Source organism: Argopecten irradians, chromosome 1 (assembly GCF_041381155.1).
Source record: "Argopecten irradians isolate NY chromosome 1, Ai_NY, whole genome shotgun sequence".
NCBI lineage: Eukaryota > Metazoa > Mollusca > Bivalvia > Pectinida > Pectinidae > Argopecten > Argopecten irradians.
The window spans coordinates 32606690-32624495 of NC_091134.1; the positions used below are offsets into that span (position 1 = coordinate 32606690).

General features: G+C 36.3%; 1 protein-coding gene across 10 annotated transcripts in view; it reads right to left on the reverse strand.

Moving 5' to 3' along the window:
* Window positions 1–251: 251 nt before the first annotated feature.
* LOC138324553 (rho GTPase-activating protein gacQ-like) overlaps window positions 252–17806 on the reverse strand; it is a 52427-nt gene continuing 34872 nt past the window's right edge. For 9 of the 10 annotated variants that reach the window (XM_069269609.1, XM_069269633.1, XM_069269662.1 and 6 more), the window contains exons 2-9: window positions 17261–17490; window positions 16786–16849; window positions 16295–16456; window positions 15956–16065; window positions 15127–15461; window positions 12129–12206; window positions 11048–11271; window positions 252–9399 (exon numbers count right to left, since the gene is read on the reverse strand). In XM_069269609.1, coding sequence (XP_069125710.1) covers window positions 8854–9399; window positions 11048–11271; window positions 12129–12206; window positions 15127–15461; window positions 15956–16065; window positions 16295–16456; window positions 16786–16849; window positions 17261–17331 — 1590 coding nt within the window. In that variant the 5' untranslated portion in view covers window positions 17332–17490 and the 3' untranslated portion in view covers window positions 252–8853. The remainder of the gene's footprint in view (window positions 9400–11047; window positions 11272–12128; window positions 12207–15126; window positions 15462–15955; window positions 16066–16294; window positions 16457–16785; window positions 16850–17260; window positions 17491–17806) is intronic. The other variant, XM_069269667.1, reaches the window with a different exon arrangement.

The following is a 17806-nucleotide window of genomic DNA, read 5'->3' on the forward strand; positions in this document are numbered from 1 at the left end:
CATATTGTATTTTGGAATTGATCAGTCAGCAAGATGGCTGAGAAGTAGCGATCTTGGATTTTAATAATTGAAGTTTGTTACTGCAATACATCTCAGAAAGTACTGAAAGGATCGTTTTCAAATTTAATATATAGTATGTAGTAAAAGGGAGAAAAAAATCCCTCTTTCCGTTGTCAGACATAGATCATTCTTTGGTGGGCGCCAAGATCCCTATGGGCTCTCTTTTGTTAAGAAACAAAACAAACGATATATTAAGTTGTATCAAGTGACTTTTATTCTATTGAGAATTGTTTTCAAAGACCAGAAAAATGGAAGTTTGTATACAAAAGGGTGACACATATGCCAAGATACATTAAACCACACAGAAATAATTATGACTCATGAAAAACAGAATATATTACTATTGTCTACCTTCTCCACAACAAAATGCTGGCCATTCAAACATTTACTACAATCATGTTCACTTTATAAACCCTTAACTAGCTGGAAAATAGACACTCATAAACTGAGAGGTCTGTGGTAGTTACACTTTGTCATACAGCTATCAAGTCTGTGGTAGTTACAGTTTGTCACAAGGTTATCAAGTCTGTGGTAGTTACACTTGGTCAAACAGCTATCAAGTCTGTGGCAGTTACACTTTGTCACACGGTTATTAAGTCTGGTAGTTACACTTTGTCAAACAGCTATCAAGTCTGTGGCAGTTACACTCTGTCACACGGTTTTTAGTCTATTAGTTACACTTTGTCACACGGCAATCAAGTCTGGCAGTTACACTTTGTCACACAGCTATCAAGTCTGTGGTAGTTACACTTTGTCACATTCACTGCCAAGTCTGTGGTAGTTACACTTTGTCACACAGCTATCAAGTCTGTGGTGATTACACTTTGTTTCCCTGTCAAGTTTGTGGTTTTTACACTTTGTCACACAGCTATCAAGTCTGTGGTAGTCACACTTTGCCACACAGCTATAAAGTCTGTGGTAGTCACACTTTGTCACACAGCTATCAAGTCTGTGGCATTTACACTTTGTCACATTCACTGTCAAGTATGTGGTAGTTACACTTTGTCACATTCACTGTCAAGTCTGTGTTAGTAACACTTTGTCACAAGGCTATCAAGTCTGTGGCAGTTACACTTTGTCACATTCACAGTCAAGTCTGTGGTAATTACACTTTGTCACATTCACTATCAAGTCTGTGGTAGTTGCACTTTGTCACACAGCTATCAAGTCTGTGGCATTTACAATTTGTCACATTCACTATCAAGTATGTGGTAGTTACACTTTGTCACATTCACAGTCAAGTCTGTGGTAATTACACTTTGTCACATTCACTATCAAGTCTGTGGTAGTTACACTTTGTCAGATTCACTGTCAAGTCTGTTGTAGTTACACTTTGTCACACGGCTATCGAGTCTGTGGTAGTTACACTTTGTCAGATTCACTGTCAAGTCTGTTGTAGTTACACTTTGTCACACGGCTATCGAGTCTGTGGTAGTTACACTTTGTCACAAGGCTATCAAGTATGTGGTAGTTGCACTTTGTCACACAGCTATCAAGTCTGTGCCAGTTACACTTTGTCACATTCACTGTCAAGTCTGTGGTAGTTACACTTTGTTATAAGGCTATCAAGTATGTGGTAGATGCACTTTGTCACAAGGCTATCAAGTCTGTGGTAGTTACACTTTGTCATACAGCTATCAAGTCTGTTGTGGTTACACTTTGTCACATTCACTGTCAAGTCTGTGGTAGTTACACTTTGTTATAAGGCTATCAAGTATGTGGTAGATGCACTTTGTCACAAGGCTATCACGTCTGTGGCAGTTACACTTTGTCATACAGCTATCAAGTCTGTTGTGGTTACACTTTGTCACAAGGCTATCAAGTCTGTGGTAGTTGCACTTTGTCACAAGGCTATCAAGTCTGTGGCAGTTACACTTTGTCACATTCACTGTCAAGTCTGTGGTAGTTACACTTTGTCACATTCACTGTCAAGTCTGGTAGTTACACTTTGTCATAAGGCTATCAAGTCCGTGGTAGATGCACTTTGTCACAAGGCTATCAAGTCTGTGGCAGTTACACTTTGTCACACGGCTATCAAGTCTGTGGTAGTTACACTTTGTCACATTCACTGTCAAGTCTGTGGTTGTTACACTTTGTCACACGGCTATCGAGTCTGTGGCAGTTACACTTTGTCACACGGCTATCAAGTCTGTGGTAGTTACACTTTGTCACATTCACTGTTAAGTCTGTGGTAGTTACACTTTGTCACATTCACTGTCAAGTCTGTGGTTGTTACACTTTGTCACACGGCTATCGAGTCTGTGGTAGTTACACTTTGTCACAAGGCTATCAAGTCTGTGGTAGTTACACTTTGTCACAAGGCTATCAAGTCTGTGGTAATTGCACTTTGTCACAAGGCTATCAAGTCTGTGGTAGTTACACTTTGTCACAGGGCTATTAAGTCTGTGGTAGTTACACTTTGTCACACAGCTATCGAGTCTGTGGTAGTTACACTTTGTCACATGGCTATCAAATCTGTGGTAATTACACTTTGTCACATTCACTGTTAAGTATGTGGTAGTTACACTTTGTCACATTCACTGTCAAGTCTGGTAGTTACACTTTGTCATAAGGCTATCAAGTCCGTGGTAGATGCACTTTGTCACAAGGCTATCAAGTCTGTGGCAGTTACACTTTGTCACACGGCTATCAAGTCTGTGGTAGTTACACTTTGTCACATTCACTGTCAAGTCTGTGGTTGTTACACTTTGTCACATTCACTGTCAAGTCTGTGGTTGTTACACTTTGTCACACGGCTATCGAGTCTGTGGCAGTTACACTTTGTCACATTCACAGTCAAGTCTGTGGTTGTTACACTTTGTCACACGGCTATCAAGTCTGTGGTAATTACACTTTGTCACATTCACTGTCAAGTCTGTGGTTGTTACACTTTGTCACACGGCTATCGAGTCTGTGGTAGTTACACTTTGTCACAAGGCTATCAAGTCTGTGGTAGTTACACTTTGTCACAAGGCTATCAAGTCTGTGGTAATTGCACTTTGTCACAAGGCTATCAAGTCTGTGGTAGTTACACTTTGTCACAGGGCTATCAAGTCTGTGGTAGTTACACTTTGTCACACAGCTATCGAGTCTGTGGTAGTTACACTTTGTCACATGGCTATCAAATCTGTGGTAATTACACTTTGTCACATTCACTGTTAAGTATGTGGTAGTTACACTTTGTCACATTCACTGTCAAGTCTGTGATAGTTACACTTTGTCACACGTCTTCAAGTGTGAGAGGTTGATGGTGTCTTAGCTGTCAAATGAGATGGTCAGTAGGCACTTGAGCTTTACAAGAGTTAAAGGACTGGTAATTATAATCAAACTAATTCTTGGAGGTTGACATTATTTTGAAAAAAAACCTGATGCACTTTTTAGTTATCGACAAAAATAAAACTATTCCAGTAATTCAATATACATAGCAACTTGCAAATCATAAAGAATAGTTTCCACAGATGTGAATGTCATCTTTTTCAAGTCTTAAAGAGTATGAAAATATGTTCAAATATCAACTGACACAGGAACTCGAAACTTATCTTTAAGACAAAGGATGACAACCTTAATGAAACTGACAAAAACTTCTTGTTTTAAAATGAAATTGAGTGCTACTGCTATTTAGTATATACCAATGGTTGCTATGGTTATAAAAGCTGTTAAAGAAAAACAGGTGAAACACATGTATTTCTTAATTGTTTTATGGTCTTAACATTTATACACAAGTGCTCTACAACAACCTCAAAAGACACCACAGAGTTTGTGATTCTATTCATCATGACAAAGTACGCGACTGACATTTCTTGGCTCACCTTGGTGACTTCAACCTTGACTACTTGACTAACATCAGTGACATGTGATACTAATAATTGAACTGGCCTTGGTGACCTATAACCTTGTCTAATTCCAGGTTTGTGACTTAAATGACTTGGGTCACGAACATGACATGTGACCTTAGATGACCTTGCTGAATTTGAGATGTCTTATCAAATGGTGATCTTCATAACTTTAAGGACCTTGGAGAAGATTGATATACATTTAAACAATGAAACATTGGAACGTCAGTCAATCTCAATTAGTGACAAAAATTTATCCTAATATGATTTTGGTTGCCATGACCTACATCATCCATTCATAGGATACAATTTCCTGTGAAAAGTAACTTATTCTGCAATCTATTAAGGAAAATTGAACTGCCCCTACATCAGATGTTTCAGCGTATGTTTTTTGATGTGTAACATCAGGCCACTTCCACATGGGAACTCTCACAGTGCCACACTCTGCGTACCACCACAATAAATCACAAAAAAAATGGAATTAAAATCACACAAGCCAATAGCAAATATGTACAATTGTCGGAGTTATGTTGAGATCTCACATATTGTTTCAAGTATGAACATGCTCACAACTTACATACATAAGGAAGATCATTTTCTCGTCAACAGATCTGGGTCAAAAAGGTGAAATTACAGATAATTCAAAAATAGAACAAAAATATCATAATTGTGAACAGTTTTTCATTCTGACAGATGTTTCGGTAATAATTGGATAAAATGTGTCAAGGTGCTAACATCATCGTTTGAATTTGACCGTTATTTTCTGTGAGTTAACATGTTCACTTGATGTTGAAAATGTTGGGGCAGCTCCGTGATTTAAACACGTTTATTTCTGTAGCTGCTTCTTGGTATCTGTCATGCACACAATAATTGGTTATTTCAAGAAAATAATAAAAGTTAATAAAATATTTAGCTAATAATGACCACACACATATTGGAATGACTGTGCGACGTGCAATCAATGCACATGAGGATGCACATGCAGCAACACAAAGTTTTGAAACTGTACGTAATATTACCAAAACTGTGGTTCTCTCTAGAACTCCTTCATTATAATATGTCATAAGAAAACCAATTAAATAAATTAGAACTTTTTCAGAATTTTCTTTATTCCACCAGGAACTAATTGAGATTTTTGCTGCTGTTTTCATTCTGGAGTGAACCCCAACTCATAGGTGACCTCCCTTGTCTATATTAACCAAATATTGTCAATAGAGTTATCTCCCTTAGTACAGTTCCACATATACAGCTTTGCTTGCTCATGTGCATCAATTGCCATTTAAGATTTTATATTATCTATGTTTTTTTCTGTATACATGCACTATCTTACAAAACCATACAACAGAAAGAACATTGATATAAGCATCAACAACATAAATATATCTTATACTAGGACTGCAAGCAACTATAAAAGACCCTGTTTTGTGAATTCAGGGATTCCTTTAAAACTGTGAAGCAATATAATCTTAACATTACACCAGACTTGGGTAAGTGCCGTCTAGATTTCAAGGGATGACAATAATCCTTGTACGTTTGACATAAATAAATTTGACTTGATAAAGTTAAGAAATAAGATGAACATACCCTGTATTAGTGTGCAGAGTTTAAATGTAAAGTCAGTGTGTAAATGTTTGTGGTGTAATGAAAGAGGTAAAGATAGAGATTTCAAGGGATGACAATAATCCTTGTACGTTTGACATAAATAAATTTGACTTGATAAAGTTAAGAAATAAGATGAACATACCCTGTATTAGTGTGCAAAGATTAAATGTAAAGTCAGTGTGTAAATGTTTGTGGTGTAATGAAAGAGGTAAAGATAGAGACAACGCCTTCTACATTGTAAAATTATAAAACAAACACTTACAACAAATCAAACTCCATGAAATGTTACTCTAGTCATTTCAAAAATCAACCATTGAAAAAAAAAGTATTCTTTTACATGTTAACATACTTTCAATCGACATTTAAAGCTTCTTTTCAAAAATTATTGATAAGATAATGGATATTTGTAATGAATTTTTTAAATATATATTAAAAATCTGAACAAGAGTGACGATACATGAAAGATAAAATTAAATAAGGGGGACTACATGATGATTGATTCCCTGCCACTTGATATAGTATAGTGAGACAGATTACAACGTATCAGTCAGGACTACTTAGCAACCGAAGCAGTATAACCCTATATATCACAGTTTGTGGTCTCTCATTCAGCAAAATTATACATGGATTCCTTATTGTACGAGAATGTCTCACTTAATTTTGCTGAAATAAGAGGCCTTTTCTACATACAAACTAAATAAATGATTCCCTACAATCCCAGCAATTACCTACATACTACATACAATTCTGACGTCTTCAATTTAAATGTGAAATTCACTTCATGTTTAAGAATAAGCATACATAAATGCCAACTTTAGAATGTATTATTTCAACAGGATATTTTTGCTTATAATTCTTGAAGACATCAATATTTTTTTTTCATTCTTCTAACTTGATGTGAAATTTGTTGTAAACATTTTCATAATAGAATAAGTTTCTCTAAATATAAGAATCAGTGGTACAACATGAACGCATAGGGTAAAAATACATGGCCAAAGCTGCTTGTAACGGAAAATATAGCAAAAATACATCTACATATTATTGCATCAAATGGGTTAAATAAAACTAAATAACTAAAAGTAATGTATTCCTTGTAATTAGCAACCCTGTTTTAATTCAATATACTCCCCTTTAGCTAAAACAACTGAAAGTTATAAAATCATGATTTCTGATAGAACTGCTTTTAGCAGATTTTATTCACCCCCATCATTTCTTAATGAACTGTTCCACATGTAGGATTGGAAGGGGTTAAATTTGAAGTAAGGGGTGAATGAATAAAATTTGCTGATACACATCTCGTAATACACACTGCCTTTATTAAGATGATAAAACTTTTTATGGCCCATTTAAAATTTTCACTGTGAGAAACACAGCTACTGAAACGTTTTAACAAATATTGGATTATTAGCTATGATTAATATGTGTGACTTAGTATTTCAAATATTGGAAAAAACACATCTGGAACTAAAAATTAACAAAATAAGAATAAATCCATAAAATTAAAATAGGTTTTAAAAAAAATATTTCAAATTCAATCATTACACTGATTAAGGCAAGATAATATTAATATTTTGTTGGATAAACTACGACTTAGAAACAAGAAAGTTGTCATTTGATTTGAGCCTTTTGAACAAGTATAACTATATATATTTCTAACTAAAACAAAAAACAACTGAAATATTATCATCTAAAATGACAACATAACAAAATGTCAGTTTTGGAACTGAAGGATAGAAAAGCTATAAGGATATAGATTACATATTTGTCCTGTGTTCAGTAATATACCTGTACACAAGTGATTGCATTTACCCGATATGAATACATTTCCAGGTGTAAATGACCTAGAATCTCATCCCTCGACATTTCCCTAACAACTTATCAACTGATAATATTCCTTTATTTTCAGTAATCTTACTTAGCTAAAGCAGTATTTGTTTCCTATAGTACACTCAGAATCTTTCATTCAATTTTTTTTTTATGATAGCTTGCGAAAATTCTAATCTTCCCACTAATGATAAAATAAAAAGTACTTTTTAATAAAACTGGTATAATTGATGCCAAAAAGTAAATGCCCAATCTTCATTAAAATGTCTGCTTTCCTTTAAATTTGACAAATTCACAAGTATGTTAATTTTAAAATAAGGGACTTGGCTTTCTAAAATTTATTCATAACGGTTCATTGTATGTATATTGCACTTTTTGAGATCTTTCAGTCAGTGTAATTAATGAAGATGTTGTTTAAAGGGAGATAACTATCTTAATTAAAAACATTGGAGTATTTTACCTAAGCATAAGCATGAAAGTAATGTTTAATTAACAATCTGAACCTCATAAGGGAGGAGGGGGGGGGGGGGGTTAGTTTGTCCATTTGAACTTAAAATCGCTCTTGAACTAAGCTTAAGCTGTTGCAGGGCTTAACAGCCACCTGAGGTCTGGCACAGCTAGTTAAATGTAAAAAAGAAATGTTGACCATTTTTGGTCATGGCGTTGACTTTACTTAATATTAATAAATATGCAATATTTCAATAAATGACCTTCAGCCCCTTTCATCTATAAAGTGTAAAGGATTGAGTTGAAAAATTAAATTTTGGAATTTTAATCAATTTCGTCCCATCCCCTGTGGCCCTAGGGTAGAGACCATACTAATTACCATCTTTGTTGACTCTTTCTCATGTTTTGAAATTGGCTCAGCAATTTGAAGGAAGAAATTTAAAATGTTAATTGTCTAATGGAAAAATAATGATGGTTGAAAGACAATTAGAACAGGTCCCTTCACACTTTGAATAAGGTGAACACTACCAAAATGCCTTATTAGGTAATTAATTTTATCTGTTAACAGTGTAAGTTTGTTATCATAAGACTTCAATTGAAAACAATAGAGATAAAATACTGGGCAACTGCACCACTAGGCTAGCTACATTATGCAAACTGCAAAATAAAAAGCCAAGAAATTTGCGACGACAAGTGAAAATATGTTGTAAAATGTTACACAATGTATTTGTACAGTGTATGATTGTGGTCCAAACAGTTTCCCACTCTGTCATTTAAAATGTAAAACGGTAAAAAAATGTCTGCGCAATAAAATTCTTGAACGCAATAGGTATTACATATATAGGGAAAACGAAATCCCTTAACATAACAAAAGTAATCATATTATGTCTCTTAAAAAAAAATTTTTCTCATGGTTAAGCAGAATCTCTGGAGTACAATAAATGAATGTGTAGTCTTAAATGGCGAGAATTTAAAAAAGGGAAATAACTTACATTTATTACGCAATGGAAAAAAATAGTCAAAGCTTCCCCTATTTAAACTGTAAAAACATAAGGAATCTGCTCAGATCTACGGTAGTAGCTGAGCGCTAGGACTCGGTGTGTCCGTACTTGTGCTCCACCACGAAATAGCACACCTCGCTATCCACCATTTCCTCGTCCTCGTCCATTTGGAGGTCCTGTGACTCGTGACTCGTACTCATGTCCATGGGCGTATCCACTATAGTGTCACTATGGATGATGTCACGTGTAACCCTAATGGGAGGAGTCCGTACCGGCTCTGACGCGGGCGATTCACTACGGCTATCTTCAGAAAACACACTATCCACATCTGACGAAATGATATCCAGTGCGGCTCCTTCTGACGATGCCTTAGTGACGGAATTCCCTGAACTTTTTGCGACAAGTCTTTCATGTTCACGGGTGTATTGTGGGAATGAGGTTCCTGATTGGCCAGCCGTCTGACCATTACTAGATTTCTGACCATTCCCTGGTCCAAGGAACCAATCGGATCTCTGCCGTAACCGTTCCAGTTGCTTACGCTTGACAGAATTGAAGCGGCTCAGACTACCCTTTGGTGGTGGTGCTTCTGCGGAACTACTGTCATTCAAATTGTCTTCTAGTGATTTAGGTCTCTGGAAAATAACACAAAAAATATATTATTTCATTGCATTGGTTTAAGTTTCCTGGCCCCGATTTCTCAAAATAAGCTGACTTAAGTCATAATTTTTCATATTAGTGAAGAAAGAAAAAACCTTTTGACTTAAGTCTACACTTTTATTTCAAGAATTCAGAGTCAGGTTTTGAGAGCGCATAAATCACAATCTTTAATCAATCAAGGATCAGTGAATTTCAATAGAAGTTTCAGAGTCAGTCATGGTCTAATTTTGCTTGTTACCGTTACTGTATTTTGAAAAACAGAATCTGAAGATACAAGAAAACATGTATAAACAGCTAAAGTGGGAGTCATTGTTGCCTATACATTGAGTCATCTTACCTATTTTATCAAGGGAGATTGACTCTTATCCCATATTTTACAGATTACAACACAAGACTGCTAGGGAATACATAATTATACAAGAGGCCCAGCGGGCCTGTATCGCTCAACTGGTTTGTAATGCCAAGTTATGCTCTGAATACAGGTTCATTGTTCCTTTTCTTTAAATATTTACCTCTATTTCCCTTATCAGGCCCCGCCCCTCCTACCTCCAGAGGGTCAGAGCCAAAATTTATACAAACTCTAATCCTTTTCTCCCAAGGATGTTTCTGGCTAAATTTCGTTACATTCCATGCAGAACTCTATAACTAGAAGCGTTTAAAGGATTTACCCTTTTTCCCCTAGTTGGGCGCCCTGCCCCTCCTGCCCCTGGAGGGGTCTGGGCCAAAATTTATACAAACTCTGTTTCCCTTCCCCCAAGGATGTTTCTGGCCAAATTTGGTTACATTCCATGTAGAACTCTATGACAAGTAGCAATTAAAAGGAAATGTTGAAGGACGGACAACAGATCAGCGGACAGAGGGACGGATGATGGACACCGCGCCATGACATAAGCTTAAAATCATCAAAGATAGGTCTATCAAGAAGATAGATATCTTACACAAGCGTGAGATTTTGGCTGGTGCTGACCAGCCAAAGTCTTTCACTTGTGTAGGGATATCACCATCTAATAACCTTAGCTATAACCATGGCCAGGAGAGGCTGTGCCAATGTTCCCTGGGGAAAATTACTCACCTTGTCAATGTTCCCTGAGGACATTGACTCACCTTGTCAATGTTCCCTGAGGACATTGGCTCACCTTGCCAATGTTCCCAGAGAAAATTGACTCCCCTTGCCAATATTCTCTGAGGAAACTGACTGGTCTTGCTAATATTCCCAGAGGTAATTGACTCCCCTTGCCAATATTCTCTGAGGAAACTGACTGGTCTTGCTTATATTCCCAGAGGTAATTGACTCCCCTTGCCAATATTCTCTGAGGAAACTGACTGGTCTTGCTTATATTCCCAGAGGTAATTGACTCCCCTTGCCAATGTTCCCAGAGGAAACTGACTGGTCTTGCTTATATTCCCAGAGGTAATTGACTCCCCTTGCCAATGTTCCCAGAGGTAATTGACTCCCCTTGCCAATGTTCCCAGAGGTAATTGACTCCCCTTGCCAATGTTCCCAGAGGTAATTGACTCACCCTGCCTGTCTTGACAATGTTCCCTGAGGAAACTGACTTGTCTTGCCAATGTTCGCAGAGGAAATTTACTCCCCTTGTCTGTGTGACCTGTATATTGACTCACCTTGCCAATGTTGCCAGGAGAAGGAGCTAATGACACTTCAGGTGCTGATATTGTAGAGGCGGCCATAAGGCGTGAGCAAGTAGAGTCACCATCCTCTTCATCGTCGTGTCGTGGGGAAAGCAGATATTTCGGGTCCAGCTGTGGCGAATGATCTGGTGTATGACTTGGTTCATGTACACCCTCTCTCTGGGCATGCATCTCGTAAAATCCTTCCTCAGATATAGCTGGTAACAAAAAGGTATCACTGTTAGTTCACTAACAGCCCTCTTTTTTTCTGAGATATTGATGTTCAGGAGTGAAACTTTTCTAACATGTTGGAAAAATTTCTCCTGTGAGTCTATGCAAGGGGGAGGGGAAGTAAAACTTTTGACGTAACAGATGTTTCATATTTATTTCTAAATAAAAGTAAGTACATGTAATGATCAATATAAGATTTAACCTCTTAACCACATTTAACTGATGATTTGACAATGATAAAACTTAATAAAATGATAAAACACAATAAATTGAGTACATATATAAACATCATAGTTACTGGCTACAGACATGTTAGGCTAGCAATAAGTAATGGGGAAACACAACACAACAAGCATGCAAAAAAAAAAAATCAAAAACATCAATTTTCTGGTTATATAGTTTCATTTTCCAGATGATTTCACTGTTAAATTGTGAAAATCTGCTGAAATCCATCCAAATGTTAGATAAAGAAATGTTTTAATCAGGAAAGATTCCATCTTTTTAACACTTATTTTTTACTTAATATAATTTTAATGATTTCAAATGATTTTTTTTTATTTTCTTTTAATGATTTTTTCAAAATATTTCTGATAATTGCAAATGATTTCTAAATATCTACCTGGTAATTGTTTTTAAATAATTTCAAATATTTTTCCAATTTAAACTATTTCCATATTTTTTTCTGTTGATTTTGATCGACATCTTTTTTTCTGCTACACCATGATTTTGAATGTTTATCCGTTTTTCAATAATTTCCATTGTTTTTTCAGATTTTTTCCTGTCAGTTTCCAATGTTTTTCGTCCGAGAGTAGATTAGATGCTGATTGATAAGTGCAGTCCTTACCATGCTTTACTGGGTGGAAGGCTCGTAGATGAGCCTCGTGGACCAGGAACAGGGAATACCACTGTACTGCCTGATCACCTGTAGGAACATGCACCAGACTGTCATGCAAACAACGACAATGTGGGGAGGGTAGTGGAGAGGGGGGGGGAGCCAGATACAGGGGTGCTACTCCCTGTGGGGTCGGGGGGAAAGGAACATTCAGTTACTGTTCTATAGGGAGTGCAGGGGGATACATGGGATAGGGAAGAGGGGCATTTTGTTACAGTTCTACAGGAACAGTGGGAATATTGAAGTCATTCTATTCAAAATGGGGGAGTCATTCATTTTACAATTGGAATTATGATGTTGGGACCTATAAATTAGATAAGGAATTTATTTCTTCTTTATTTTAAGTAATGTTATCTTCATTCAGTATGATAAGTTTCTATTTTCTTATTTTGAAAATCGACAGCATTCTGTATACAGTAGTTGGATCTGTGTACTCAACTGATCATGTTCCGGCATTTATAAAGTGTTCCTGACACTTTATTCTTCGCTAATTGTGAGCCAGGTTCTGATCTCTTGGTTCATACAGTTTTCATTGTTTTTTGACACCTGAACAAACCTATATAGAGAGGGTAGGTGTAGGTGCAGGAATATGGGAGTGGGTGCAGTAAGGGAGGAGGATGTCAGGAAGTGGTTAAACCAACACAATGAACATGGTGGTTGGAGGATGGGGTGCAACAAGGAAACAAAACAAAATGTGGGGGAGGTTCAAGGAGGGATTTAGTTGTATATGGCAGTTTGGAGATTGTGAAAATAATGTTGACGATGATTGTGACATCACATTTTGGATGGACATCACAAACACCAGAAAGTGGAACAATTCTTAAATAAAAGACGTCATTTTACAATCTCAAAACTACCATATTGATATTCAATAACTATTGGTTTATAGGGAAAGTTTAAAACAACACCCCTGTTTACAAACATGCAGAAAATATATTGAAAATTGGGAATGGGACTAAGATCAAAGGTAAACAACAAAACAAAACATCAATATCAACAATCCCCATACAGAGACAAACATTGAAAAAACAAGGACATAGTCATTCAGATCCCCCGCCAATGGAGATATCAAAGCTGAAGTAAGTTTGATTGTGGAGACTTATGTGTATGAAAAAAAACCAGGAAAAAGTGCAAAAAATGAAAACCTAAAAATAGCAAAAGGTACTACTAGACCATAAAATGAATGTGTCTATGAAGTGGAAATATCTCTGCTGGTTTTAGAGTTATGCTCCGGAAATGAACCTGCTACAAAAATATGATATTTTCAGCAATGTTTCTATGGTTACAGAAAAAAGCACAAAAAGTGAAAACCTAAAAATAGCAAAAGGCACTACTAGACCATAAGAACAATGTGTCTATGAAGTTTCATGGAAATATCTCTGCTGGTTTTAGAGTTGTGCTCCGGAAACGATTCTTACACAAAAATCTGCCATTTTCAGCAATGTTTCCATGGTTACAGAAAAAAGTACAAAAAGTGAAAACCTTAAAATAGCAAAAGGCACTACTAGACCATAAGACTAATGTGCCTATGGAGTTCCGTGTATATATCTCAACCGGTTTTCCAGTTATGCTGCGGAAACGAACCTGGTACAAAAATATGATATTTTCAGCAATGTTTCCATGGTTACGGAAAAAGTGCAAAAAATGAAAACCTAAAAATAGCAAAAGGCACTACTAGACCATAAGAAAAATGTGTCTATGAAGTTTCATGGAAATATCTCTGCTGGTTTTAGAGTTGTGCTCCGGAAACGATTCTTACACAAAAATCTGCCATTTTCAGCAATGTTTCCATGGTTACAGAAAAAAGTACAAAAAATGAAAACCTTAGAATAGCAAAAGGCACTACTAGACCATAAGACCAATGTGTCTATGAAGTTTCGTGGAAATATCTCTGCTGGTTTTAGAGTTATGCTCCGGAAACGAACCTGGTACAAAAATATGATATTTTCAGCAATGTTTCCATGGTTACGGAAAAAATGCAAAAAAAGAAAACCTAAAAATAGCAAAAGGCACTACTAGACCATAAGACCAATGTGTGTATGAAGTTTCGTGGAAATATCTCTACTGCTTTTAGAGTTATGCTCCGGAAACCATTTGTACGGACGGACAGACGGACGGACAGACAGGCAGAACCCATTTGTATATCCCACGCCAACTTCGTTGGGCGGGGGATAATTAATAGTAAATATCTTCTCTATATGCTTTTGTCTATCTCTTGGTTCTGCTTGCTTTTCATAATTACATGTTTCTTGAAATGTCTTATATATTGGTCCAAAGTATTTCTAACAAAATATCATAAATATCCTGTTGTCAAGCATAGAGATTTTCAGAAAAGTGTGTTGCCATCAACTTGTAGATATCCTTGATACACGGTAATTGCATAAATCAAAGATTGTGCTTAAACCTTTACAATCTCTCTGAACATAAAAATATGAGTGCCTATATCCTGACACATTAACACTCATTTCAAGGGAACTTTAATTTGGCTACATGCATTAGTAACTGGTGAAATGTTTTGTTGAAAACACAGACTTCGAGTTCACTTTATCACAATACTAACAAAGAGCTACATTAAACTACTACAAACATGCAAATGAAAATTCCTCTTCTAGTTAATGAATGAAAATTCTGAGCTTCTACAAATCTTGAGTCCGACCTCTACTTACTTACCATATATTTTGTAATGATAAAGCTCCCATTCCAAATATACAAGATATGTTAAAATATGCTAAAAATACCACCACCAAAGTTATTTGGCCAACTAATTATAACATTCTGCAAATTTTGATCAATTGTTTAGTGAGTCCAAATATATGCACTAAAATATTATGCATGTGAGAAAAAATGACATTTTTGTAAAACCTAATACCAATAGTGCAGATTGAAAAGTAAACAGCATTGAATGATACTAGCTGAAAAGTTCATCAGCTGGCCCTGTTTCAATACTTACGAGGTAGTATTTCCTCGGATAAGTACTGGAACTCATAGCGAAATTTTTCCCGTATATGAATCCCTGTGCGTGTGGTGTCAGCGAAATATTCTATATTCTCCTGGCCAAACATACTAGCCACACCAAAGTTCTCAATGAGCAACTGCATTATACGGCTGGCCTTCTCCACTTTGCCGGGGTCAGCCGCGCAGGAATGGAACACGCTCCCAGCAACGCTACGTGACAATGCCTCTGTTGTCATGAAATTGACATCACAGTTGTTGATCATCGTGAACCAGATGCCAAACAATAAGGACACTAGTTGCTGGTGAGCTTGTTGTAGGGAGGTAATGTACCTGGAGAAATAGACAAAAGGTCAAGGTCATTCAAAAATTACTTAACTTTGACAAAAGACAGGTAAAAAGCATTGTTAACCAAACAAGTCAGGTCAATATTGTCAAGGTCAAACATATCAACAAGGTTAATATACAACATCATGGTCATTCATACATTGCAAAATGTTACATGTTTTCTATAAAGGTCACACATACTGTCAAGGTCAAATATTTATCATCAGGGTCACCCATACAATGTCAAGGTTACACATATTTGGTCTATGGAAGACTTGTACATCAAGGTGACATCTGTACTGTCTCGAATACTGTATAAACACTGCCATGGTTTTTCAATTGCATGGTCACAATGGTCAGAAGTAAACTTTCTTGTCTTCCTGCCATTACAAATTCATTACTTTATTACCAATCAAAGATTCCATTCATATTTTAAACACCTCAGCCATGAATTTTATTTTGTTTACACCATCCAATCGGCAATAATTTCTAGTACATACTCATGCACGGCCTCGTACTGCTCCATCTTGTGGCCTAGACTGAGAACACTCAACAGTGTCTCCTCTCCGTTCTGACCAAATATTCCATCAGGCAATCGCAACAGGAACTTCTGGAAACACGAATTAAACATTAAATATTGTTCTGTAGCATCCAATCATATATACCACTGTATGTTATATTACATAGTTCAATAAAATATTTTACAGAAAATTTGAATTTCCACAAAGTTTTGTTTAATTTTTATTCTATAGTTCAATAAAATGTTTTACAGAAAATTTGAATTTCTACAAATTTTTAAGGCGTGATTATTGGAAATGCATTTTTTGTGGTCTACATACCTTGACGACTGAGGCAAGTGTGTACATGTTATAGTTCTGATAAATGACAGGCTTGCCCTCAGTCATTCTCTTCACTATGTGGCGTGTGTCTGAAGGATTCCCTGGACGTCGGAATAGGTCAGCCGTGCTCATGCCTTCATGGGCGATATATATAAGTATTTCCTAGAAAACAAAATGCAAAATGTACTAAAAATGATCAAAAGGTATTGGTAGTGTTGATAATGCTTAATTAGGCGTAGCTAGGGAACAAGGCGACTTACATATTGAAATTCATAAAGATCACTACAGAAATTTCTTAAAATCTGAAAATAAGTATTGTTTTGTTTACATTTAGATGATGCAACAGGGGTCGCAAAATAATGTAATTTTGAATAGCTCACCATCTGAGAGTGATGGGCTAATAAAACATGTTTTGAGATTGGACATTTCCTACATGAATATGGAGGTATTACCATTTTAAGACACCTGGTCCGTGGTGAAGATATACGTACCACCAAAGGGACCGGCAGGTATCCATTTTTTATGTTGTGGGAGAGTGGAGCTCCAAACTTGATCCTGAAAATAGCAATTATGTACACATTATAAAATGTGTAGGATTTCTTGAAATTTTTAATATTTACAATTTGTTATTAATCAATTGTTATCAATTTTTTTCTTTATTTAAAAAGTCTGTATGCCTAATCACTCTATAATTTATTTACCCCTAAAAACCATTTTCATTCAAAAGCTGGAACAGTCCATTATAATTTTTCAGGGAGGAATAAGTTAATAACAGTGACCTTCACCTTAATAGTAAATATTGGTATACGATTTCCTCCACATTCTAAATATCTCAAGACATACATTGACATGTCCAATAGGATATTTAACAAAAGTAGACCACCAAATCAGCATGACCTTGACCTCAAGGTCAAACCTATAGATTCTTAAAGCATGCATACACTGTATCTTTTGAACAGGACTTACTTTTGGTTGCGCATGGACTCGGTACTTCTGTCAGATACACAGCCTCCAAAAACGTTTCTCAACATGGCCATGTTACTGTGACATGATCATTGCCATGGTTACTTGAACAGGCCAGCAACCTCCATCCAGGACTGCAGCCTCACATTTCACCCCAAAGTTGAGGTCAAAGTCATTTAGGTCATGGACTCTCTTGTCATGGCAACATTGCCGATTCCTGTTGATTCAGAGACCTGCAATGGATAATTACGAAACTTTGTTAAGATTCACATGACTTCAGAACGGGATACGAAAGGTCAATATTGCACCGTATTGTATATGCTCCACAGAAACAACAGTGGCTCCCTTGTGAAGAAACAATGGAGGACAAGTTGTGTACACTCTCAAAAGTTTTAATGAATGGACGGGCACGCAAGATTACATAACTTGATATTTTTTTTTAGGATTATTGCAAGAGACAGGCCTACATACCATGCACATTATACGCGCACACAAACACACACAAACAGATATACACTTTACGTTTTTACTACAAAGACAGCATATGCA